The sequence below is a fragment of the Cannabis sativa genome, chromosome 5, assembly GCF_029168945.1.
Source record: "Cannabis sativa cultivar Pink pepper isolate KNU-18-1 chromosome 5, ASM2916894v1, whole genome shotgun sequence".
Taxonomy (NCBI): domain Eukaryota; kingdom Viridiplantae; phylum Streptophyta; class Magnoliopsida; order Rosales; family Cannabaceae; genus Cannabis; species Cannabis sativa.
Genome location: NC_083605.1, coordinates 48,201,091 through 48,228,039, shown reverse-complemented (window position 1 = coordinate 48,228,039; position 26,949 = coordinate 48,201,091). Strand labels below are relative to the sequence as shown.

Genomic DNA, 26,949 nt, shown 5'->3' with positions numbered 1-26,949 from the left:
ATGGAATGGTGTTCTCTTTTCTCTTGCAGGGTTTTTCGAAGGGTGCCATCGTAGCAAAATGACCATGGTTAGAGACGAACCGGTGGCGCCTGGTCGTTGTGCATGTATTGCATGTATCACCCTAGCTCTGAAGACTTTTAAATTTTATGTTTATGTGTTATCGTGATCTTTTTGTCTTTATTTATGTTTTAAAATTTTTACTTGTTTTAATAGAATTTTTTTTTTCAATATTTAATATGTGCTAGTCGAAAATATATCGACAAAATATCAATAAACTATCGTGATATAGTCAGAATATAATTTTCTGACTATTGTCGACATCCCATCAACAAACAATCGTGAAGTTAAGCAATGGAAAATTTGACAAAATTATCAATATTCAATCGACATACTATCGATATGCCATCGAAAAATAATGAGCAAACCTAATTCTACCAAATTATCGATAAATTAGCTAGAAACTATCGACATACTATCGATAATGGTCTTCCCTGATTTTAACTTTCTTATTATCGATAATATATCGATATATTATCGAAAAACTATCGATAAACTATAAAATCACCCAACCGCGAGAAAACTAAATCTCGCTCTTTTAGACAAAAAAAAATAACAAAATAATACCAGTGCAAACAAGAACTACACAAATCTAACAAAAAAAAAACTACATACTATTTCCAATATTTAAGAAATTATTTAAAAAATACTTATTCATTATTGGTGTGAATGATTCGTGATTCGTCAAGTGATTCGTTAAGTTGTCGTCCGATTGTCCAACGAGAGAGAGAGAGAGAGAGAGAGAGAGAGAGAGAGAGAGAGAGAGAGAGAGAGAGAGAGAGAGAGAGAGAGAGAGAGAGAGAGAGAGAGAGAGAGAGAGAGAGAGAGAGAGATTTCTGATTTTTGTTTTGTTTTATTTTTTTATTAAATAAGGATAAAAAGGAGAAAACATGTAAGCAAAATAATAATTTTGTAGGAAAGAAGGAAGTCTAAATTTTAATATAGAGTATATTTTTAAGTATACAAATAATTCTATTAAAATTGTGGGAAGTTAGCCAAAAAAAAAAGTTGAAGTTGTGGGAAGCCGGCTATATATAGTTTTAATCTTTCTTTTCTTTTTCTTCAGAGCTTCAAGCTTCTTCCTTTCGTCATAATAAAGACTAGAGATGTCTTCTCCAAGCAAACGCAGAGAGATGGATTTGATGAAACTGTAAAAAAATATATTATTTATTTTCTTTTTCTTTTTGTAATTTATTATTATTATTTTTATTTATGTTTGGTTGGTTCAAAATTAGGATGATGAGTGATTACAAGGTTGAGATGATCAGCGATGGAATACAAGAGTTCTTTGTGGATTTTCATGGTCCTAAAGAGAGTAATCGTCCATACCCGTCTCCAATTTTCATCGCTTTCTTTCGATTTTTCTCTTTCTTTCTGTATTAGAATTTGGGATTAAAAACCAAGTATTCATATTTCAGCTTTATCCTGATATTTCCTTTCTGGGTTTTGTTCATTCGTATATGTATATCACTCTTATGTATGTTTTGTTTTGTTTTTGTTTTTGAAATTTCAGTTCATATTACTTTTGCTAGTACTATGTGAAAAACCTTGTAGCTCACACTCTTAACTTCTTTTAGCTAGCACTTTAGCAATTGTGGTCATAACTGGGTTTGGCTTGTTATATTTTAGACTTTGAATGCCTTAATTTTTTTCTCTACTTACCTTCTCTTTCTTAAATGAAACCTGTTTCAGGTCCTTATGAGAAAGGTGTGTGGAGGATTAAGGTGGAGCTGCCAGATGCATATCCTTATAAATCTCCTTCAGTTGGCTTTGTCAACAAAATCTATCATCCAAATGTTGATGAAATGTAATAAGTTCATGAGTGTTGAACATTCACCATTTTTGCTTTTTATAACTTTTTTATTTTATTTTTTGAGAAAGAAAATAGTGTAATTTTTTGTGTATGAATTTATTTTTAATATAAACTCCAAATCTTCATGTTTGGCTACTTTGGTATCATTCGAATTTCAGGTCTGGCTCAGTTTGTTTAGATGTCATCAACCAGACTTGGAGTCCCATGTTTGGTAGGCTATTTTATTTTGAATTCTCTGCTGTGTTTGAATTTTCTATTTGGTTTTTTAGGAGGCTGTGATATGCTACTATGATATTCTGTTCCTACATTATGAACTCAAGACAGTTTTAAGTTTTACCTTCTTAATTTTGTTTCAGACCTGGTCAATGTGTTTGAAGTATTTCTTCCTCAGCTCCTTTTGTATCCAAATCCATCAGATCCCTTGAATGGAGACGCTGCTGCCCTTATGATGCGTGATCGTGCTGCCTATGATCAAAGAGTTAAAGGTAAAATCTTTTTAAAACTTTTGTGACCTTTAATTCTGATTAGCATACGCGCAACTTTCTTCAATTCCCATTTTTCTTTCACAACTTTTTTGTTGCATGTCTTGTTAGATTGTTTTCTTAACTCTTTTGTTGTCTAAGCAACTTTTTTTATTTGAAGTCTATGCAATGTGGTATTATGTGACTTCCCTATTCATTTGATGTTTTGTTTTATGTTCTCTAGTGTATGGACTTCTTTTCTGTGTAAAAATTTCAAATAGTTTTGAACCTCACCATAATAACTCAATAAAACACAAATTTTTTAGTTTGATTCTCCTCTGCCTTATAGGATCAATCCATCTTTGCTTGTTCATCGTTGGAAAGATTGGTTTTATAAATAACTTGATTTGCAGTAGAGTTGCCTTTTCCACGATGACCAATGTCATGGGCAGTCATCCATTAGAAATTTTCAAATAAGACCTTAAAGTTTTTTGCTTTATTCATTTAATCATATTATTACAATTATTTATGTTTTTTGAACACTAGAATTTAGAATCATTGGCACTAAATTGGGCTATCACTAGCTGAGTAAAAAATTTCATGTTTAGAATAGATAAAACTCAAATGGTTCAAGTTTTGTCTGGATTTTGGTTTGGCTTCAAATATCAGCACTTCTCTTTTTGAAGCTGTATAATAACATCTGTGTCAATACTTGAAAAAAAAAACAGAATATTGTGAGAAATATGCGAAGTCTGAAGACATAGGAGCTGTTGAGGAGAAATCTAGTGATGAGGAAGATGATCTGAGTGAAGATGAATATGCTTCTAGTGATGATGATGCAGTGGTTGGAAAAGCTGATCCTTAGTGGCAATACAAATGTTCAATTTACAATTTTTTTTAACAGGGTGTCTATCTGTACATTATTATAATATTCTCCTACTCCTGGAAAATGCAAATAAATAAATAAATAAATAAATAGAGAATTTTAGCAAAAATATGAATGCCCCACTTGGGGGATTTGCCCCTTTTCTGTAAATTAGTGACAGTTATATTTCTGAGTGAAATAATTCACCTAATTGTGTTTTTTTCCTCTTTTTCTTTGCACCAATTTCAGTTTTCACACACCAGAATGGAGAGTCAAACTAGAACCAAATCAAGTTAAATATACAATGTGCATTGCTAAATAGAGTTCAACAAAATTATATATAATAAATAGAATAATGTAAGCAAGAAGCCCTTATAGCTCAGTGGTAGAGCGTCAGTCTTGTAAACTGAAGGTCCGTAGTTCGATCCTGCGTGAGGGCACATCTTTTTGTTATCAATTGTATTTTTATATTTTGTCCTTATTGGGACAAGAAAGTAAGAACAGCAGTCATCATTGAAACAATCACTGCTTACTGCCTAGCCGAGAATCTTGACTTTTCTTCAGTCAACTTTACACGTGTCAAGACTTGATTACTGTTACATATTATTATCAGCAGTAAGATAAGATGTCATAATTTTTTGTGCAGTATATCTCGAAATAAATATCAGCCTGTTTGGTACGAGGAGTCATAAATTTAATTTCATTTTTATATAAATTTATTATTAAAAAAAAAAAAGAAATTGTCTTATAAATTGTAATACTTCTGAAGTGTAAAGAAAAAAATAAACATACAAATTTATTTTTTAACCAGTTAAGTCAACATTTAAAATTTAGTACTCCATACGTTTACGACTTCTGAGGGATTAAAATGAGATTAAATAAAAGAAAGGAAAAATCATTCAATGAAGAAAATTATTTCGAAGTATGTGGCATTGAAATAAATAGGCCCCTCTGGAAATGGTATAATCAATAGTTTTATTTGAGACATTTGTATGATTTCTGAGTAAAACTTTGGTTACAAAAAAAGATCAATAAAAAATAATATTGGAAATCTATATTGAAGTATGGTTTTGAACATTAGCAAGGAGCCTTGTGATTTTGCTGAGAGTTTCTCGAGCAGATATGGTGGTTGGATGATCTTCACCACAGACTGAATTTCTAATAAAGATTGTCTTTCTAATCAAATCATCGCTAATATCAAACTGTCCTCCTCTTAGCATTAGTTTGGCTCTAGTTTCTAACACTATGGCCCTTGACAGTGCCAGCTCCTGCCAAAGGCATGGATTTAACTGAGCATTAGTTTGGATTGGTCTCCAACAAAGTGATTTATCCAACCATTTCTCAACTGGGGCAACAAAAGCTTGCTCGGCTGCTTCCAAGGCGCTGGTGCACAAGCGCAAGAGCTCAAGTGCAGCGCTGCAACGAGAAAACATGAAGAAAGTTCGAATGGCTAGAGGCAATACCACTTCTTTGACGAGGTACAATAAGTCTGACACCTTGAGATCAACAATCACAGGGTCGCGACCGAATCCAAATAAGAGGAAACATGCTGCCCATATATGTTCAGGGTGTTTGGATATCGATCCACGGCTGATTACAGCTTGAACCATAGCTTGTGGAGCGCCTATTACTGCTCTTTTTCTGGCATATAGTTTGATTAGCTCGTTGACTTGTATACAACCTTGCTTGGTACTGCTTCTTGCAATGTTGAACCTTATCAACATGGAAGAAGCCTCTGCTTCTGATCTTTTAGTGTATGATGAAGCAAGGCCACATGTTAAAGAGTGCAGCAGTTTTCTCCATAGCAGTGTTCTCCTATGCTTTTCGGGGATTTTGTTTGCAGCTTGGGCTAACAGGGATACTGGAATTGCACAAGGTGCAAACCAACCACTTGCCTGGATCATTCTGGTAGCCAAGCTCCTTGGTCCATCAGCATGATCGAATATTGAAAAGCACACCTTGAAAAGTTGTAAAAGGAAAGTGTTTCGCCTCAAAGGATGAGCTTCTCTACCGCTCCAAGAAAAGTCCTTCAAGGGCATTCTGTTAGTGGTCTCCAGTAATCTACTAGGAGTTATTGGGAGCTCTGATAATATTGCGCCAACAATCGCCAGCCCCAATGTTGACCTGCCTAATTTCTCCTCTATATGCCTCAGAACATCAATTTCTCTAATTGAATAGTCTTTCACAGCTCCTTGCATCAACACCATTGCCTCAACTCCAGACAAGTATGAGAGTTTCAAAGGTTCCAAATTTATCGCACGAGAAAGGCGTGTTGATATTAATATGTGAGTCTCTCCACCAAAGCGAGGGAGAAGATCCATTACCAGTTTGTGATCCCACCAATCTTTTTCACTTTCCAAGTTATCAATCACAATCAAAAATGGAATGTTCCTCATAAGTTCTTTCCGAATTCTTGAAACAGCCGCCTCTTCCTGCTCTTCAAAACTTCTAATTCTGCTTTTCTCTGTGCAATTTTCAAGCCCCACATCAACTTCTAAAAATGACCAGAGATTCAAATAGTTTTGCCTAATGTACCTGCTCTCACCTCCCACCCATAACACCATCTTGTATCTCTGGTGATATCTGTAAGCAAATTCAAGAAGTAGCTCTGTCTTGCCAATGCCTGCATCTCCAGACACGCAAGCAATCCCTTTCCCATAAAGAATCTTTGTTGATCTTTTTCGCCTTGGGTACTTTCCACTACTTTTTGACCTGGGCAGTTGCGGTTTATGAGGAGCATCAGTGCTTTGCATCTCAATCTCCTTTTCTGATTCCTTCCACACAACAGGCTCTTTTCCCTTCCTTCTACTCTCGTGTTGTCGCTCCCTTCGCCTTTCGTCAAATGTACTGCTCTTACCCCATCCAATCGTCAAGTTTTTCCTCCTAGGCCGAGCCTTAAGCTCAAAGTAATCTCGTTCTGAATCTCCAGTTACATCACCAAAAAGTATAAATTCTAATTCAGATAGTTCTTTTTTCCTACCAATGAAATTTTCATTTCGAGGAAAAGGGAACTCCTCTTTCTCCACTTTCTCTCGCCACTTTGATAACCGCTCTACAACACTTCGTCTCCCTAATTTCATTGCTAACAATGCGACAGCCTTTAGTATGCAATCTCTCCAATTACCATCCTGAGCTTCGAGCTTCCATTCATCAACTCGAGAAAGGCCATGAACGGCTTCTGTCCACTCTTTCTCCAATCCTCCATACAAAACCCATAACTCTCCTCCATGCTTTTCCCATAACTCTCCTCTCTTCTCAATTATATCCCTGACCAGACAATCACTAGGATTTAGATCAAAAAATATTGGGACCAAGTTCTTTTTGTCTGAAAAGAACTGCAGCTCCTCAATGGTATATGGATTTCTGAATGACTTGTTCGTGATGATAACCACTCCAAAAGAAGAAACATCCATAGCCCTCTCAACAACTCCATGTTTATGGGAGCTTTTAAGGCGAGCTCTATCAGAGAGGAAGCAACTCATCCCTTGAACCTCCAACTCTGCCTGAAGCCAATTAACAAATCTCATCAAAGATTGCTTGCGTCCATGAAAACCTATGAAGATATCATAGCTTCTCATTCTGTTAAAGGAGAGTGAAACAGGCCCAGGCGTAGATGTAACTCCATAGTGCCTCCCGTACTTTTTCAGTCTTTCTCTGTGCCCAGAATAACTGTTGTCCTGAGCATTGCTGTAACTAGAGGCTGCTGTATTAGAGATACCAGTTGACGAAGATATTCGATCAAACTTTTGAAAACTACTAGAACCACAAGCAGCTGGAGGAGCTGGTGACATGTCTGACAACAGATACCCAACATTTGCTAGAGTTTCGGGGTCTGGAATTCCAGAGCTTGAACTAAGGGGATCAGCACTTAAAAGAATACCATCACATTGAGCATCAGACCTTGTTGATTCAGATAACTGACATGAAGATAATCTTGGAGAAAAGAAGGGTGACTGGTTTGCTGAAAAGAATTGTGAGGATGATGATGACATATTTCTTGAAGTGGTGACTGGTACTGAGCCAATCCTGCCGCTATCTTCTCCCAGATCCATCTATACAAAATTTTCTAGTTTTTTCACCTACCAAATTATATACACACAATCTCCAACTACCAAGAACTACTCTGAAATGGGAAAAAATCTTGAGTAAGTAACATAACTATAAGACCCTGTACAAAGAAGTTAATGCTTATATTCATGTAGCTGATTTCAATGGTCAATACTTGATAAATAGCACAAACACTTCACATACATCTACAGTAAAAGAACAAACCATGTTTTAGAAATGGAATGCAAAACAACCAAGTACCAAAACCTAGCTGCATATGATATTCCCATATGCTTCGGGAAGATTCTTAAAGAAATGGTCAAAAACTCACCAAATACGAAAAAAAAACTAACTGCCTAAAATGGGTGGAGATGGCAGCATTTGAAAGTTTTCAAATATTTAAGCTTGCATTATTCACGTTAACTAAAATGAAATATACAAGTTATCCTAACACAAATAAACTTCATGAATGGAGAAAAGGAAATTGCAAAGACATGGAAAGCATGAACTTTAAAACATAATAGATCTAAAAGGCATCTCTTTAATATATAAATAAGCATCGAATAGAGGCCCCACTCCACATCACAGAAACAAACATAATAGAATAGTATTTCAATTATAGTTTAGATCTGGTACTTACTGGGATTCAAATCTCAACCATGGTATCAACAGAACTCATCTGTAGGCTTCAAATCAAACAACCCAGTTCTTAATATTTGAGTTCTGGGCAGCCCAAATCTTGTTCTTGGTGCTATCTATAATCAGTCAAATGAAGTAAACACCAAACCTGCATATAAGGGTAAGAAAATTAATTAAAAATAAGACACGAATAGAGAAAGCAGAAATGTCTTCAATCCAAAGGGTCAAGGATTTTCACCAAGACAAAATAAAAAAGTTGACAAAGATAGAAACTTTAGTCTCAGACTTTAACTATCTAATTCAATCCAGAGAGTATTATTCTGAAAAGAGATTTAAGAAAGAAATGGAAAATATTTATATATATATATTCCCACCCCAAAAAGGTAAAAACCCCATTTTCAGGAAAGGAGGGTTGGAGTTAACCAATGTGAAAAAAGATGAGATAGCAAAAGAATGAATGAACACCAAAAATGAAACAAAAAAAAAAAAAAGCGTACCCTTTTTAAATTATATATGTTATATGTGAGAAAAATATTATAAAGAGTGAAGCTTTCTTTCAGATCCTCGAGCTGTTAAGCTCACTCCTTTCTATGACTATCAGTCAGTCTATCACTAAACTAAATGAATCCCACCACTCTCTCTCTCTCTCTCTCTCTCTCTCTCTCTCTCTCTCTCTCTCTCTCTCTTTCAAAGTTTTAGACTTTCTCACTCTTCAAAAGTCATAATATGTCTGAAGAGGCTGAGTTTTGGTCTGAAGAGGAAGGAACACATTTGGAGGAGGAGGAAAAAAAAGAACTGGGCCCAAACAACGGATCTGACCAAGTATGGTTGGTAGGCTCCATTGCCCCCACCTAGTCATACCCTCCTTTTATTGCTGCGAGTTTCTCAATTCTCACTAAGTAAAACCAATCACTCTGGTTTTTTTTTTTTTTTTGGATAACACCAATCACTGTGGTTTCGCCTTCTGGATTTTCGCAGTTTTTTTTTGTGTATTCTCTCTCTCTCTCTCTGCTTTGCTGTGGTTGTTTTACCTTTTAATGTTTCCTCACTAACTAAAACTGACGTTTTGTGTTTTAGTCATCCTTCTGTTTGTTGTGCTATACAGACCTAGTCAAGCTATACAGTCGGATGATTTATGGCCGTTTGATTCAAAATTTGTAATGTTTAAATGTAATTTATTGTTGCTTTACTAAAATAAATAAATAAATAAAAACAGTTGTAAACTGTCATGTGAAAAGTCAATTCAATCGAACCAAATTTATGGAAGAAAAAAAAAGAAGCTAAATTTAGTATTGTCTATACCTGTGATAAATTTGGTAGCAAGTGTAGTATATTATGCTCTACATCATTATCTTTTGTTACAATCGATTATTCTTCTTTGAGAAGAAGGAAACAAAATGTACATGTAATACAATATAAAAAGTTCAAATGAAATATATATTGGTTTGATACATTCATTTTCATCAAGCTTATTAAGTTGAGAAGAAGGGTGTGATTGTGAATGTGATGGTCTTTGCCAACATTTCATATGCAACTTTGCAGAATATTTCCTACATTTTGTAGTGGTAATAATTGTTTGACTTAATTTGTATTAGTTATGCATCATCATATGCACTATGCAGATTGAGCCATTGAGAAAGGTTCTTTTGCACCATAATGCTTCATTCATTCTCCCTTTGTTGAAAAGTGCAACTTTTTTTTTTTTTTTGGAGTAATTTGCGGCATAAATACTTAAGTTTTATGCCGAGTAGCCGATAAATACCTAAGTCCTATTTTTGGCGGTAAAAATACCTTCCGTCACTAGTGTGGAACTTCCGTAGGTACCTGACCATTATGTGCCAGGTTAGTGTTCACGTGTTATTTTTTGATTAGTCCACGTCATTTAATCTATATATTTTATTTAAAAAATTAATTTAAAAATTAAAAATAAAACAAAAAACAGTTTAAAATTAAAATAAAATAATAAATATTTAATATTTATATTTTCATTAAATTATAATAAAATAAATTATTAATTAAAACCTAAAACCTAAATAAGGATATAGTATAGAAAAGTCTTTTCCTCCCATATCTTTAGTACTCTATGCTATAGTGATTTTACAATACTATCCCCCCCAAAAAAAAGGCAAATTTGAATATATATTAATAATAAAAAAAGCCTAAGCTTGATTCAAATTTGAATATATATTAATAATAAATTGTTGTTTTTCTTTGTAATAAACAATAAAATGACCAGCAAAGCCTTAATTCAATTTTGGAATATTGAGTATGCAAAATACAATGTACTAATCATTCAATTGTCCCATGAAAAAGACATGTACTAATATTCTATTTTTAGATATAAATATATTATGTTTTTGTTTGATTATAATCATATTTTCTTGGGGGTACTTACGAAAGGTTATTTCAACACAATAACCAATAAAAAGTCATTGGCTTTCATTTAAGCATACACACCACTAGACTAGTTTATATCAATGTGTTCACACAATATATTTCATCTATTTTTAAACTATGATTCATTGATGCAGCAACATATACATATGATTAGATTTATATATACATATTTAAACTTCTTTATCTACCAAAACACTGTTAAGTTGACTTAAAATTGTATTTGGATTTGGCTCTTTCAACATCAGTCCAAAACACTCTTTTGGTATTACTAATGAGCACATGCTTCCATGTGAAAACATACACAAAATGGAGAGCTATGATCCATTCATGCACATAATTTCTCCATTTATTCAATGGCTTAGATTTTTGACACTTGGAATAGAGAAGGGAAGAGGAAGAGGAAGATTTTTCTTTATTTATTTCTTTTCATGAGTTTGGAATTGTGTTGAGTACAAAATCCATAGCTACCAACAAATTTATTGCCCCACAAATGGTGGACAACTTAGGAGTACATTTCATTGCATTTATTTCATAATAATAATAATAATAATAATAATAACACTTCTAGTGTTGTTTGTCAAAAAAAAAAAAAAAAAAAACACTTCTAGTGTTTGGTAGCTACTTTTAGGACAAAATACTTGTTATAATATCAATAACATTATCATATTATAAAATATTATTGTGATTTTACATTTCACAAATTCGTTATGAAAAACAAATAATTTGAAATGTCTACTCGATGGGTCCATTTTTTTTTTTTTTTGGTCAATCTTGCAAGTTGCATGGTTATTGGGTTCTATCCAAAAGGTGTGGTGGGGGCATGGGACATGGAATAGTGTCACCTTACCATACCCATCACCATCCTAAGTTAATCCAATCCAATCAAGCTCAACTCAACTCCAAGTAAAGCACACTTGTCCTCTTTTAAGCAACACAACCAATTCACTTGACAACATTTTAGTTTTAAATAAATAAATAAATAAGAAATCAATCTGATTGGTTGTGTTGGTGTAGGACCAAAACATCACCCATAATTTGCTTATAGTTATATTTATATTTGTGTATTTTGGGGCACCAAAAATGGACTGGACTACACCTGGAAAGTGTTGGTCTTAGAAGTTTGGATAAATGCGTAGTACTCAGTACTCACTCACTACTCATAATGAGGCCCATAATGAGGAAGCTGCCTAGGTTCCTTTAGCTGTTAATTAAAATACAATTAATTAAAGGAGATAAAATAGAGCAGGGAGGGGACTATGCTAAATGCTACTATTATATACTAAAAATTATGAGACACATGCACCTAAAGAAAAGGTTATAGTCTTCGTTTTTATTAATTTCAAATTGATTGTTTTGGCTTCTTTCTTTATTACTATTACTAGAGTAAAGCATCAATTGTTCTACAATTCAAATATATTTATGAATGGCTAATCACTAAAGTCAGGGGCCACTTTATCTTATACTTAAGGGTTATTGTTGCAAATTAATTTTCTATTGTTTTGATTAGATTACAGAAAATTTTCAAAAGAAAATAATGAAAAAAATGTTGAAAAATTATCATTACAAGAGAGAATAGGAGAATTACAATCAAAATACTCAAAATGCAAATAAAAGTATTTCATCAAAATTACAAGAAAGTTAGAGAAAAAAAAGAAGAATAACACACAAAAAGCTTGACCAAGGCTTAAGGACCTTAGTCCTAAATGTCATTTCCTCCCTCATATGGACACTCAAGGAAACTCTAGAAATGCTCTTAAGGATTTATCAAGCCTCATATGCTCAGCCTAGTGTCTAAGGATGAGCATATACTCACAAGGTTCTAACCACAACTACTTCTCTAACAAGTGAACAATATGACCTCTGTTTATAGAGTTTTTCACTCCCATATGAACATGAATGACCACCATAAAGCCCTTAAATGTTACTAATTATAAATTGGGCATTTATAGTATTAAATGGGTGATTTTGAGGAGTTTTGGAATGTTAGAAAGACTCAAAAACGTTTGTGCTTGTATGCTGAAAAAACAGTAACTAGTTACTAGTTACCATTTTTTTCAGCTTTAGCCAATTCTTCTCCAAAGTGTTCCAAATCACTTACACTTGATTTTGAACCATTTATACACCTTATAAATGAATAAATCAAGTCTCCAACAGCTATATTTTTAATAGCTATCATTCATTCACATTCATAAACAATTAGTAACATCTTTTACTAATTTAAGAGTGAAAAAGAGATGAGAGTTACATATTCAAGTGATCATCAAATTTAAAGGATTTGCAACTCCTATTTTGTGATCATTCTACACATTTTGTAACTCCATAATGTATGTTACAATTTGACAAAATTAATACTTTGTCACACTTAATTATGTATAACTTAATTATTTAATCTAAATATTATATTATATAAAATAATATAACATTCTCCCACTAGATTAAATAATATCTCATTTATAGCAAATAATTTTGTAACACAATATTTTATTTAATCAATCAAATATTATATTACGGAGTAATATAATATTTTCCCACTTGATTAAATAACTTTACTCTAATAGAAACCATTGCATTTGTGCATAGTGTAAAATGTCTTTCAACTTGAATTTTACCTTAGTGTAATTACCACAAAGTTTATCGAAATTTTAGTTGCCGTAGCATTGAACCACTATTTCTTGATAACAAACCGGTGATAACACACACACATTTGCTATGTTCACTCAAGAACCTTATGGATTGCTTTTGCACCGTTAATGGCCATGTACACAAATTCAATTCATGGACTTTTTAGAGAATAACTCCCAATTCTCATAAGAGGCGGCACCACCCCTAGTCCATATAGGTGGAGTTTTAGTGTCTCACAACACTTTAGACACTTTCTTAAGCTTAAGTGAGTTTTCTTAAGCTTAAACTCCATTAAAAAACCTTTTAAGTTTTAACCCTCAATTTTCACCGCATGTACTCATCCATAGATGGGACGATTGAGTACCACATTCACTCTATTGACTTGTTATTACCTATTGAACTTAAGACTAGACTTTAACTAGTGTTAAGATAGGTTACCATCAATGAGCAAAATGCTAAGGGAGTTTAGGTCCCATCCCTCAAAATTCATGCTTTAATCTTGTATGAAGATTAAGCAATTTGTTAACCTCACACTTTTGATTCCAAACGAATTATGCTAGCCAAATATATAGTGTTCACTTTGTGACCACTTTTCTCCTTAAGTACTTAAGCTTTGAAAATTCAATCATAAAAGATTAATTTTCACACAATTTAAATTCTCAATAATTTTGATATCAAGCATATCAAAATTAAACATTAATTTAGACACCAAACATGTATAAATTACACACTTAACTTTAGACATCAAACATGTCAAAGTTACACTTTATTTAAGACACCAAGCATGTCTCTAATATACATATTTTTAGTTTTAGACACCAAACATGTCTAAACTTCTCATATTGGAGTATGCACCTCTACCATTTTAGATTTAATTTCCTTCTTGAAATTATTACCACTAAATTTTGACACCAAATATATCTAAATTTTCATATGCACATAGCAAAATATTAATTTAGAATATTAAATTCAAACCACATATATAATCAATAATTTCTCAACAAATTTGATTAAACTCAAATCTCACCCCCACATTTTACCATAAAGTGAAAATACCATATCACTTTAAAATAAACCTCTTTATTTTATTTTGTTCTCTACACATTATCTTTCAAAATAATGTGCACTCAAAATTATCATGAACCTTTAGATATCACATGATAATCTCTCAAAATACCACTTACAAATTAATAGAATTATTTTATTCATTATTTGTCCTTTATTAACAAAATTATACTTAAAATTTGTTAATAGATAACACAAAATTCTCATAATAATAAAATTGCTTCTTCAATTTTATAGTTATCTCCTCATTGAGATTAGTCCAAAATTAACAAAATTACTTCTCATCAATTTTGTTTCACCACTTTACTTTTTAAGATTCAAAATTGCTTCTCCAATTTTATAATCTTTTATCTCATTATTTGAATCCACAATGATCTACTTTCTTTGAGTCTAAAATTGTCCTTCTAATTTTATGAGCTCATTTCACAATTTAGATCCACTTTGATCACTTTGCTCTTGCTATGACAAGAAAAAAATACAAAAAGTGTAACTCGCATAGTTCACTTTTCTTATCTCATAAAATGAGATGATTATCACCAAAATAGAACTTTATTTCCAAGTAATTATCTTTAATCACAATGTAGTCTCATAATAATAATGATAGAATGAACACATTTTTCTTATCATCATCTCTATTATCATACCATATAGTACATATATTAATATGAGAATTTATATACATATATTAATACACAAAATAAATATATAACTCCCATAAAATTATAACTCTCAAATAATTTTATGCTAATTAATATTGCATATATGTTACCATACTATCATAAATAACATACACAAAATATTAATATTAATTTTACAATTAAATACATATATGTTACATATCCTATATATAACATACAAATACATTAATATATGCATATGCACAATATATATATCATATACACATAATATATATTATATATGCATGTATATAGAAATCACTATTTCTACATATTTATTCTCACAAATATATATATGTAAATATATCTTATGCTCATCATATAATGTACATATAACTCATATATATCACATATTATATGATATATATATATCTCTCACATATATACACATAATAATATGTTATAATCTCAATTATAATGTTATATATCACTAAATATAATAATATAATATACACACATATCATATATATTAACATGTAAAAAATTTATACCAAAATATCATATCTTATCATATGAATATATGAATATGTTAATATATTATTATCAAATAAATAGTATATCACAAAATAAATCCACCATGCTTACCCATGGATGGCTTGAATCTCTTACCACATGTTTTTCTTTTAATGATATTGTTTGATGCTCTCCCCCATGGATAATTTTCTTTGATTGTATGACCTCCATGGCAAGTCTTTTAGAAAGAAGAATATGCCATCGAAATGACTTTTAGATTGTTGGAAAATTCTCATTACAAGAGAGAATAGAAGAATTGCAATCAAAATACTCAAAATACAAATAAAAGTATTTCATCAAAATTACAAGAAAGCTAGAGAAGAAGAAGAAGAATAACACACAAAAAGCTTGACCAAGGCTTAAGGACCTTAGTCCTAAAAGTCATTTCCTCCCTCATATGGACACTCAAGGAAACTCTAGAAATGCTCTTAAGGATTTATCAAGCCTCATATGCTCAGCCTAGTGTCTAAGGATGAGCATATCCTCACAAGGTTCTAACCACAACTACTTCTCTAACAAGTGAACAATATGGCCTCTATTTATAGAGTTTTTCACTCCCATATGAACATGAATGACCACCATAAAGCCCTTAGATGTTACCAGTTATAAATTGGGCATTTATAGTATTAAATGGGTGATTTTGAGGAGTTTTGGAATGTTAGAAAGACTCAAAAACGTTTGTGCTTGTATGCTGAAAAAACAGTAACTAGTTACTAGTTACCATTTTTTTCCAGCTTTAGCCAATTCTTCTCCAAAGTGTTCCAAATCACTTACACTTGATTTTGAACCATTTATACACCTTATAAATGAATAAATCAACTCTCCAACAACTATATTTTTAATAGCTATCATTCATTCACATTCATAAACAATTAGTAACATCTTTTACTAATTTAAGAGTGAAAAAGAGATGAGAGTTACATATTCAAGTGATCATCAAATTTAAAGGATTTTCAACTCCTATTTTGTGATCATTCTACACATTTTGTAACTCCATAATGTATGTTACAATTTGACAAAATTAATACTTTGTCACACTTAATTATGTATAACTTAATTATTTAATCTAAATATTATATTATATAAAATAATAGAGTAATTTGCGGCATAAATACCTAAGTTTAACTTTTAGTTGCACTTAAATACCTAAGTTAATTTTTTGGCGGCAAAAATACCTTTTGTTAGCATTTTGGAACTTCCGTAGGTACCTCCCTGTTTACAGCCACATAATATGCCACATGTCACCTTATAACTGAACCACATCATCTAAAAAAATCACAGTCAACAATTCATTTAAAAATTGCCAACTCACCTAAATATTGCCACATCACTAATCAAAAAACTCAAATTAGTTAAAATTAACAATAATAATAAAAAAAAAACTAATTAAAATAAAATAAATCACATCTTCTTCTTCTTCGTCTTCTTCTTAATCTTCTTCTTCTTTTTTTTTTTCAAGAACCATGTTATTCTCTTCATCTTCTTTGCATCGTTCGGGCACACTAAATTAGTCTCTTTCACTCTTCCATACTCTTCTAGATCCTACAACGGTAGAACCCCCTTCAGAAACCTTAATTACTGAAGAGGCTCAATCGATCTACGCTAGAACTCCTTCGCGTCGCTGACGATCTCCGCTCCTGCACGCTGGTTTTCACTCGCCATTTTCCTCCCTCCAAGGTTATTTTACTGAAACCTTTATTTTAATTTTCTTAGGTAACGATTTGGGTTTTGGGGGTAAATATAGAAACAAACAGAGGAGTTACTAGGGTTCTTGAGTTAAATTTGGGCATCTTGTAATTTTAAATCAAAGGCTCGCCATCGCCTGAGGAGAAGGAGTTGATTTTTTCGATACACTCCATGTCGAGATTATCAACAACCATTGACTCGCTCTGCTCCTCAACTCTCACCGAAATGGCATCCCTCACTACGATGAGGCCTAAACACGTTTGCCAATTGCGATTTCGGTGTCGGAGAACATGTTTAAAGCTTCAAGGCATTGAGTCTCCAAGGGGCAGTAATGTGTTTGATTGTGTGGGTTTCATTTATATTCATCTGGTTTTTAGCAGCAAGCTTAACTGTTCATATTCTGCAAAATAATTTTTAATTGGTTTTAGAGATATAAAAATGGTGTGTTTTAGTTTTGGTAATCATATGTGATAAATTGGTTATAAAATGGTTCATTAATATTTTTTTGATTGAACTATCTGCTACAGGTGCTACAGGTACAAGAAAGAACGAAAAAATGGAGGAGATTTCCCATATCAAAATCAATGAATTGTTTAGTCTTTAATTCTTTTTGTTATTAGCACGATTGGTTACTATTGTTTTTAATTCTTTTTTATTTTAATTTAGTCTTTTTTTTTGTTTTAATTTAAATGCTTTTTTTTTCTTTAATTTATGATATATATGACAGCTGACGTGCCAATATTTAAGTGAGTTGGCAATTTTTTTAATGAATTGTTGATTGTGATTTTTTTTAAATGATGGGGTTCAGTTATAAGGTGACATGTGGCATATTATGTGGCTGTAAACAGTGAGGTACCTACAGAAATTCTAAAATGTTAACAGAAGGTATTTTTGCCGCCAAAAAATTAACTTAGGTATTTAAGTGCAACTAAAAGTTAAACTTAGGTATTTATGCCGCAAATTACTCAAAATAATATAACAAAAAATTGATTAGACAATCACTAGTTAAAATATTACTTTGGGTTGGCTTTGGCATAAGCAAAGCATTGGTTTTATCCTTTTAAATAAATGATTACTGCTAATTAGATTTTTTGTACTCCAAATTTTGACATGTATCAAATCATGTCTCTGAACTATTGAGGTTGTTAAATTTAAGGATTTATGTCCAATTTTGTTCAATTTTACTTACGTGATGGTTGTTCTTGTACCAAATCACAACTCCGAAGCTTTGATATGTACTAAATGTGCCCCTTAAATTTTGACATATACCAAATCGTATCCATTGAACTTTAATTCACATCAGATTTTTGTTAGTAAAATTGAACGAAACTGGACAAAAGTCCTTAAATCAAATAATTTTAATAGTTCGAGGGAGTTAATTCAGGGGCATGATTTAGTACAAGTCAAAGTTCGAGAAACAAAAATCCTAATTAATTAAATATTAATTAATAAAATAAATAAATAAAATAAAATGATGATGTAATAAGTGAGTTTATTACTTTGTATGTCACGTATATATATAAGATTATGATGGAATAAATTGTTCGGTAAACTTAATACGTAAGTATACGTAATTGAAACAATTAATATAATGATAAATAGAGTATCGTTCCATGAGGATTAATTATCAATTACCAATCAATTAATTCTTTAATTCTATTTGATGAATAAAAATTATTAGAGAAAAAATAAATGAGCAAGACAATGATTAAAATTTAAAGAAATAACAATAATAAAAAAAAGGTTTAGTATGATTTCCAACCAACTTTTATTTTACTTCCTAGTGCAATTACTCAATTTCTCTTCTTCCTATTCAATAGATAAGTTGAGTTGAAAAGTTTATAATCTGATTAAGGCTTATAAACCTAATTTATGTGAAAATTTCATATATTCCTATGGTAAATTTTAATCACAAAGATATCATTAACATAGCAACTAATAAAATCATACAAACAAGCTAGGTACTTTCATCCTAAATTAATTTATATTTGTAACAATCAGAGCATATTCAAATTTTACTTTTTAGAATTTTAATTCAAAGGTTAATTAGTAATTTTTCCCCCTAAACTTTGACATGTAGTAAATCGTGCCCCCTGAATTTTTTTGTGTTGGGTTTTATGCCCTAAATAAAACTCATTTCAATATAATCAGATTTACTTATTAATATAGATCAGAAATAACATTTAATGTTGCATGGTTCACATGATTTATTTCATGAGTACATAATGTATAAATTCATCTGAAACCCTTTTCACATACTTGATCCTGTTTATTGTGCCGTCAACACATTGGAAAGTAAACATGACTATGTGAATAAAGTTTCCTAGATTTATCAGACACAGGGTTTTACTGATATGATAATCTACAACAGAGTTTACTTGCATTTGGAAAAGTGCTATGTTCTTTCCAGAGCATTGGTTAAAGTAAAGCTCAGGTTGGATGCATGGAGTATGCATCGGAAGGGACCGATATTGAATTTTGACTTAGATTTAATTAAACTTACCGTAAAATCTATTCAAGTCAATATCGCCTAGTTGATCCTAGATCAAATGATCTTAATCCTGTTATGATTAGGCTCAATCTTGAAAGGCTATTCGTGTTCCTTGAATTGTTAGTTAAGCCTACCTTTAGGTCAGGGTGATACGTACTTTTTGGGAACACGGTAGTGCAATTGAGTGGGAGTGCTATCATAAACATGGAATCTATAGCTTCTATCTGGCGAATAGTAAGCAAAGGATGATCACCTTCGAGCTTGACCAAACGAAAATAAATGGTGGAGATCTCATTTCACATAAGCTGAAATATCATTTATACGGGGTCAAGTGTTTTAAGGATAAAATACATAGTAGGGTGTTACGGTAATTTAATCCCTTTACTGTGTAGATCATTCATATAGAGGATAATTGATCACATTAGGATTATAACAATGGATAACTAATTATGTGTCTATATGGTGGAACATATAGAGCATTCTATATACTGAGAGTGCAATTCTAAGTTCTATGCGTGGATTCAACGAAGAATTAATAAGTTAGTGAATTTTAGTGGTAAATTCTTGATCTACTTATTGGAAGCTCGGTTATATAGACCCATGGTCCCCCCCACTAGTTGAGATAATATTGCTTGTAAGACTCATGTAATTGGTTTTGATTAATCAATTATAATTCTCAAATTAGACTATGTGTATTTGTGAATTTTTCACTAAGTAAGGGCGAAATTGTAAAGAAAGAGTTTATAGGGGCATATTTGTTAATTATGATACTTTGTATGGTTCAATTAATAAATATGATAAATGACAATATTATTTAATAATTATTTATAGTTGTTAAATAGTTAGAATTGGCATTTAAATGGTTGAATTAGGAAATTGGCATTTTTGAGAAAATCAGATACAAAAGGTGTTAAAATTGCAAAATTGCAAAACCCAAGGCCCAATCCACTAAGGCATGGCCGGCCACCTATTGTGGGTGTTTTAAATTGATTTTTTCATTATTTTAATGCCATATAATTCAAACCTAACCCTAGTGGAATGCTATAAATAGATAGTGAAGGCTTCAGAAAAATAACACTTTTCTTCTGACTTCTTCTGATTCAGAAAAACTGAGCCTCTCTCTCTCCCTATCTTTAGCTGCCACTTCTTCTTTCTCTTCCTTTGAATTTCGAACTACCTTAGTGTATGAGTAGTGCCCACACACATCAAGTGATACCTCAATCATAGTGAGGAAGATCGTGAAGAAAGATCATCAGCAAAGGAGTTTCAGCATCAAAGATTCAGAGAAAGAGATCCAGGTTCAGATATTGATAATGCTCTGCTACAGAAAGGAATCAAGGGCTAGATATCTGAACGGAAGGAGTCATTATGTTCCGCTGCACCCAATGTAAGGTTTACTAAACTTTATATGTGTTTATTTCATCGTTTTAGAAAGTTCATATTTAGGATGTTAATAAACATACTTGTGAGTAGATCTAAGATCCTGGTAAAATAAATTCCAACATTTTGGCCGTTAAAAATTCCCCTCGAACTATTGAGATTGTTAAATTTAAGGACTTTTGTCTAATTTCATTCAATTTTACTGTTTCAGTAATTGTTTATGTACTAAACCATTCTCCCCAGACTTTGATATCTACCAAATCATGCTCCTCAAACTTTGATATGTACTAAATCACGCCCCTTGAACTTTCATCCATGTTAGAATTTTTTACTAAAATTAGACAAAAGTCCTTAAATTTAACAATCTCAATAGTTCGAGGGGAATTTTTAACGGCCAAAAAAGTTCAGGGGGCACGATTTAGTACATGTCAAAGTTCAGGGGGAAAAATTACTAATCAGCCTAATTCAAATTCATAGATAACAATTATAGATGGCCAGTAAATAATTACAAAATTAAAACAGATTGTATGAAATTTAATTAGAAGAAGAAGAAGAAATTGAACAACTACATTAATTTATAAAATAAATTCAAGTGGACATAATAATCCTTAAAAACTAGCTAGGATTTTACTTAGGTTCGTTATTGTTTTTTACTGGAATTGGTAGTTGATTCTAAGGTATTCATAGCTAAGTTATTAAAGAATAAAACATTTAATTAAACTCTTTTATTTTTCTAAGTTAGATAAACACAAATACAGTCTTCTCTCTTTAATTTTCTCTCTCTCAGCCTCTCTTTGAACCAAGGGATTCAAATCTAAATTTATCTCTTTCTTGAGGAATTAAGCTAGAAATGGGAGGGAATTGGATAGCAATATCTAAGGTAAGATTTAGTTGTCTTTTCTCTTTCTTTTTTTCAAAGAAAAGTTAGGTTTGGTTTTATGTTATCTGAATTGGGTCCTGTCCAAACTTGAGAAGTTTTGGGAGTATTTTTTGGGTTAAATTAGGTTTGTTTGGGATAATTTTGATGAGGTTTTACTGGTTGTAGCTTAGATTGAGTTAGGTTTGAGCTTTTAAGCTCAAGCTTAACTCCACAATGGTGATTTCTTCTACAGGGCATTATGGTTGGATTTTCTGCTTGGATTATGTTCATATGATGATTATTAGGTGTTCTTGAATATTTCATGAAGTTTGGGGTAGATTTGAGTTCGAAAGGAGATGTTTGGAAAATTTGCAGTAGAAAACGGCATACCATGTTTCTAGAAACGATCTACTGCTTTTACTGACAGCAACCTAGAAAAATGATCTGCTATTTTTCCAAAAATGGCGTACTGTTTTTCGGAGAATTTTTCTATGGTCTCGTTTTTAGTATTTTCTCGATATTTAGGGTATTACCATGGTAATAAAGGTAGGGAGTATTTTAGTTTTGATTTTAAATCCCTGAAAGTGTTTAGAGTAACACTTACCTATTTTATGCAAATGTGGCATAGGGCCTCCGTTCAGCAAGCAATATTTTCACTCTGATCAACCGACATACTTGATTACAGAGTTAAGGTAAGAATAGTATAAAATGTATATATAGATAGATATGCATGTGATATACATGATTATATTGTTAGAATATATGTATTGATATCATAGCGGAGCAAACTATAGTGTCGAGTCCGCAACACAATTATAGTACTGGTAGTGGCCAAAATGAATGAATTAGTATCATGGCGATGCATATTATAGTGTCGGGTCAACAATGCGAGTATAGTACTGGTTGTGACTGATATTTAATTCCATAAAGTATTAATTGACGCTATTATAGCAGTGCCAACTATAGTACCGAGTCGGCAGTACGAGTATAGTATTGGTTAAGAGTGATATTATGGTTAATGATACTTTTGAGTATAGACTAATGCTATCATAGCGGTACAATTATTGTGCCGAGCTTGCATCATGATTATAGTACTGGTAGTGGCTGATATAATGATCTATCATACCAAAGGCAAGAACATTCTTGATTATATCTATTAAGTCTTGTAGATAGGTGTATTGTTGGATTTTGTGTCCTAAATAAAACACATTTCAATATAATCATATTTACTAATTAATAAAGATCAGAAATCGCATTTTATGTTGCATGGTTCACATGATTTATTTCATGATTGTTTAATGTATAAATTCTATTAAGTCCAGAACATATGTATTTGTTCATGATTATAGTGTCGTCAGCACAGTGGAATATAATCATGATTATATGTTCAAAAGTTTAATTCCCATGATTTGTCAGTTCACTGGATTTAGACTGGCATGATAATTTGCGATAGGTATACTTACTGTTGGAATTATTTTACCAGGATCTAGATTTACTAACAAGTATGTTTCATTAACATCCTAATATGAATTCTAAAACAATGAAATAAACACATATAAAGTTTAGGAAACCTTACATTGGGTGCAGCGAAATATAATGACTCCTTCCACTTAGATCTCTAGCCCTTGATTCCTTTCTGTAGCAGAGCATCACCAAGATCTGAACCTGGATCTCTTTCTCTCCTTCCTTGATGTTGATTCTCCTTCTTGTTGATTGGACTCTTCACAGTCTTACACACTATGATTGAGATACCACTTGATGTTTGTGGGCACTCACTCATTCACTCAAGGTTTGAAAATTTTAAGAAGAAAAGAGAAGTGACGGCTTAGAATTTTCTCTGAAGGAATGAGATGCATCATCTTTTTCCTGAAGCCATCATTACCTATTTATAGGTAACCACCTAGGTTTAGTTTAGAATTATTTGGCATTAAAATAATGAAAAAATAAATGATAAAAGCCTACACTAGTGGCTGGCCTGGGCTTTGGATATTGGGCCTCACTTATGCAATTTTACTGTTTTATCATTTCTGCATCTCATTTTCTCAAAAACGCAAATTTTCAAATTCAACCATTTAAATGCCAATTCTAATTATTTAATAACTAAAAATTAATTATTAAATAATATTTTCATTTAATATATTTATTAATTAAACATATAAAGTCTCTTAATTAACAAATAAAACCTAGAATCTCTTTTCTTCACAATTTTGCCCTTGCTTAGTGAAAATTCATAAACTAGACATAGTCTAATTTTAGAATTATAATTGATTAATCAAAATCAATTAACTGAGTCTTACAAGCAGTATGGTCTCAACTAGTATGGGGACCATGGACCTATATAACCGAGCTTCCAATAAGCAGACCAACAATTTACCAAGTAAATCCACTGACTTATTAATTCCTTGTTGCATCCACGCATAGAACTTGGAATTGCACTCTCAGTCATATAGAACGCTCTATATATTCCACGATATAGATACGCTATAAATTATCCATTGTTATAATCCTAATTTGATCAATGATCCTCTAATAGATGACCTACATTGCATAGGGAAAAATTACCGTTACACTCTTTCAATGTATTTTATCTTTAAAACACTTAGGTTCGTATAAATGATATTTCAGCGAAGTGAAATGAGTATTCAACCATTTATCTCTGTTTAGCCAAGCTCAAAGGAAATCATCGTTTTACTTCTAAATACCTATAGAAGTTATAGATTCCATATCTATGTTTAGCGCTCCCACTCAATTGTACTACCATGTTCCCAAAATGTGCGTATCACCCTGACCCATAAGTAGGCTTAACTAACAAATCAAAGAACATGTATATTACTCTTGAGATCGAACCTAATCATATCAGGATTAAGATTATTTGATCTAGGATCAACTAGGTGATATTGAATTTAATAGATATTACGGTAAATTTAACATATCTAATCAAAGTTCAATATCGGTCCCTTCCAATGTATACTCCATACATCCGATACTAATAAACTTTTCCAATGCCCTAGAAAGTACATAACACTTATCCAAGGTGTAAGCATACCTATCGCTGATTATCATGCCAGTCTAAATCCAGTGAACTGACAAATTAGGGAATGAAACTTTCGAACCAATAATCAAGATTATATTCCATTGTGCTGACAACACTATAATCATTAACAAATACATATGTTCTGGACTTAAAAGAATTTATAATCATGAAATAAATCATGTGAACCATGCAACATAAATTGTTATTTATGATCTTTATTAAATAGTAAATCTGATTGATTAGTGGTTAAAAATACACTTTTATTTATTTTAAATGATAAAATAAATTGAATTTTAATTGATGTTTCGTGAAATTATTGTCATATATTTTATAAATGAAAATATTTGATTTATGTCTTTCTTGTAGGAATTAAAGTGTATTTTTGTTGAAAGAAAGAGGAAGGAGCAAAGTTGAAAAGAAATGAAGAAAAAAAATGGCATTTTTGTTGAAGTCCAAAACAACCCAACCCAAAAAGGTCAAGCCTAGCCGATGAAGCTCATCATCAATTTTGTCTCTTCCAAAGCATGTGATGCAATGATGATAAGTCTAGGTCATCATCAACCCTATTTTCCTCTTCCACACTCAACCTTCATCCAAAGAGTAGAAGACAAAATCACAATGATAACAAAAATAATATTAATTTTATTTTTGATTTGAAATGTCAAATTTAATCCTAATATTTATTTTATAATCCCAAATTTTTATTTATTTATTTTTTAGTCCTTTTATGGCTTTATAAATAGGAGCTTATTTTAGTAATTTTTAGTGTAGAAAAACTATAGCAAAATTCTCTCAACTTTTCTTCTCATCTTTTCTCTTTAGAAATTTTATGAGAATGATTAACATAATGACCTAATCTTCCTTGGAAGGTTAGGGATGATTCCATATGCAAAGTGAGGTTATTTTGTATCTTTGATTCACTTTTTGTTGTAATATTTATTTGAGTAATGCAAGTTCATATTCCACTTTTATTTTTATGTTCTTCTTCCATCTATACTATCTATGCTATTATATACCAAATATATATATAGACTTAGTCATGCTCTTTCTATATATTTTTATTTAGTGATTATAGTAATGGTAGTATTGCTCATTTCTATCTTTTATGTTTATTTTTATTTACTTTTTGTTAAATGATATATAGGTTTAGTCATGCTCTCCCTATGTGTCTAAAAATTAATAAAAGTAATATTAATGTTCATTTCCTTCACTATCACCTTCATCTCCATCTCTATCTCTTTGTCATTATTTTTACTAAAGATATATAGGATTAGTCATGCTCTTTCAATGTGTTACTATTTAGTAAAAATGATATTGATGTTTAGTTTTATATTTAATCTTTTATTGCATTATTGCTTGATGTATAATGTCATTTCTAGGTTTTACATAAGATTAAATTATTTCTTTTATTTTTAAGAATTTGTATACTCAAAATATAATGAACTTTAATGTTACATCATTTGTGTCAACTTAGTGAATCAAATGTACAAAATAGCTAAACAAGCATATGGATGATTCTTGAAGCCTTTCTCTCTTTTATTATTGATTACACCTTTATTTGCTTTTCTTTAATATTTATTACCAAAACAAAAATCACAAAATCATTTGTTACTATTATCACTTATTATTAACCTTTTGTTTTTATTTTTCTACTAACGCTTTTGTCCATAATCACCTCCCTGTGGAATGGACCGCCCGATCTATACTACAACCACCGCTAGTGGAAGTCACATTTTGGGCGTTAAACACTGATTATATTGAAATAGGTTTTATTTAGGGCACAAAACCCAACAAACTCCCACTTGCACTAATATAAAACAAAAAGTGCATTTCAAATAATCTCAACACCTTGATATACAAATCAAGTGTAGTATGTAGTATACTCTCCGTAATAGGATCTGACAGGTTGTATTCAACATAACCTTTTCTCCACCATTACATTTCCTTAATCACAAAAACTTGATATTGTGAAATTCCTCTCTGTATGTCTACTCTCTTGGGATACTAGATTCTTTACTATTGGCAACTACTTTTGTGTTAGTCAGGAAGTAACACTAGTAATTAAGAAATATTGGAAGAGTGCCAAAAATGTATAGAACTTTCCTTATACTGAATAAGTACATTTCCTGTAACTTTAACATTCAGTCTCTCTCTGGTAGACTTAGAGACTTCAGATAGGTTTTTAGACTTCTCCAAAATTACAACTCCACCCCCAGAGTAATCAACATCTCATCAGCAGACCTTCTAGCACTAAGGCAAGTCTAGAAATCTGATTTGGTGTAGTCTAAGTGTTGGAAATTATTTTACCAGGATCTAGATTTACTAACAAGTATGTTGGATTAA

At 31.6% G+C, this 26,949-nt stretch overlaps 2 protein-coding genes, 1 long non-coding RNA gene and 1 other non-coding gene across 5 annotated transcripts; 3 read left to right on the top strand and 1 right to left on the bottom strand.

Annotated features, from left to right (window-relative positions):
* The first annotated feature begins 861 nt into the window (after window positions 1-861).
* On the top strand, window positions 862-3,423 carry LOC115717426 (ubiquitin-conjugating enzyme E2 5). The gene is made up of 6 exons (XM_030646412.2): window positions 862-1,207; window positions 1,293-1,372; window positions 1,750-1,864; window positions 2,029-2,081; window positions 2,227-2,355; window positions 3,060-3,423. Exons 1-6 carry the CDS (start codon window positions 1,164-1,166, stop codon window positions 3,194-3,196), a joined length of 558 nt encoding a protein of 185 aa, XP_030502272.2. The 5' UTR covers window positions 862-1,163; the 3' UTR covers window positions 3,197-3,423.
* A 141-nt stretch (window positions 3,424-3,564) lies between these two features.
* On the top strand, window positions 3,565-3,636 carry TRNAT-UGU (transfer RNA threonine (anticodon UGU)). Its single transcript has one exon. It is a non-coding gene; the product is annotated as a tRNA-Thr (tRNA).
* Window positions 3,637-4,154: 518 nt separating this feature from the next.
* LOC115716922 (uncharacterized) lies at window positions 4,155-9,039 on the bottom strand. Of its 2 annotated transcripts, none has more exons than XM_030645842.2 (3): window positions 8,380-9,039; window positions 7,884-8,030; window positions 4,155-7,319 (listed from the first exon to the last, which is right to left on the bottom strand). In XM_030645842.2, the coding sequence occupies exon 3, from the start codon at window positions 7,246-7,248 to the stop codon at window positions 4,249-4,251; it is 3,000 nt and encodes a 999-aa protein (XP_030501702.2). In that variant the 5' UTR covers window positions 7,249-7,319; window positions 7,884-8,030; window positions 8,380-9,039; the 3' UTR covers window positions 4,155-4,248. The 2 variants fall into 2 exon arrangements, with proteins under 2 accessions (XP_030501702.2, XP_030501703.2); XM_030645843.2 differs by having other exon boundaries at window positions 8,121-8,381.
* A 12,427-nt stretch (window positions 9,040-21,466) lies between these two features.
* On the top strand, window positions 21,467-25,581 carry LOC133037651 (uncharacterized). The gene is made up of 3 exons (XR_009687713.1): window positions 21,467-21,593; window positions 22,201-22,264; window positions 24,973-25,581. It is a non-coding gene; the product is annotated as an uncharacterized LOC133037651 (long non-coding RNA).
* The last annotated feature ends 1,368 nt before the right edge of the window (window positions 25,582-26,949 follow it).

Excerpts from the sequence above, each read along its gene's own strand:
- LOC115717426 (XM_030646412.2), top strand. The coding sequence starts at position 1,164 with ATGTCTTCTCCAAGCAAACGCAGAGAGATGGATTTGATGAAACT. Across the intron at positions 1,208-1,292 it reads GAGATGGATTTGATGAAACT|GATGATGAGTGATTACAAGG; the intron begins GTAAAAAAATAT and ends GTTCAAAATTAG. Across the intron at positions 1,373-1,749 it reads TTTTCATGGTCCTAAAGAGA|GTCCTTATGAGAAAGGTGTG; the intron begins GTAATCGTCCAT and ends AACCTGTTTCAG.
- LOC115716922 (XM_030645842.2), bottom strand. The coding sequence starts at position 7,248 with ATGGATCTGGGAGAAGATAGCGGCAGGATTGGCTCAGTACCAGTCACC.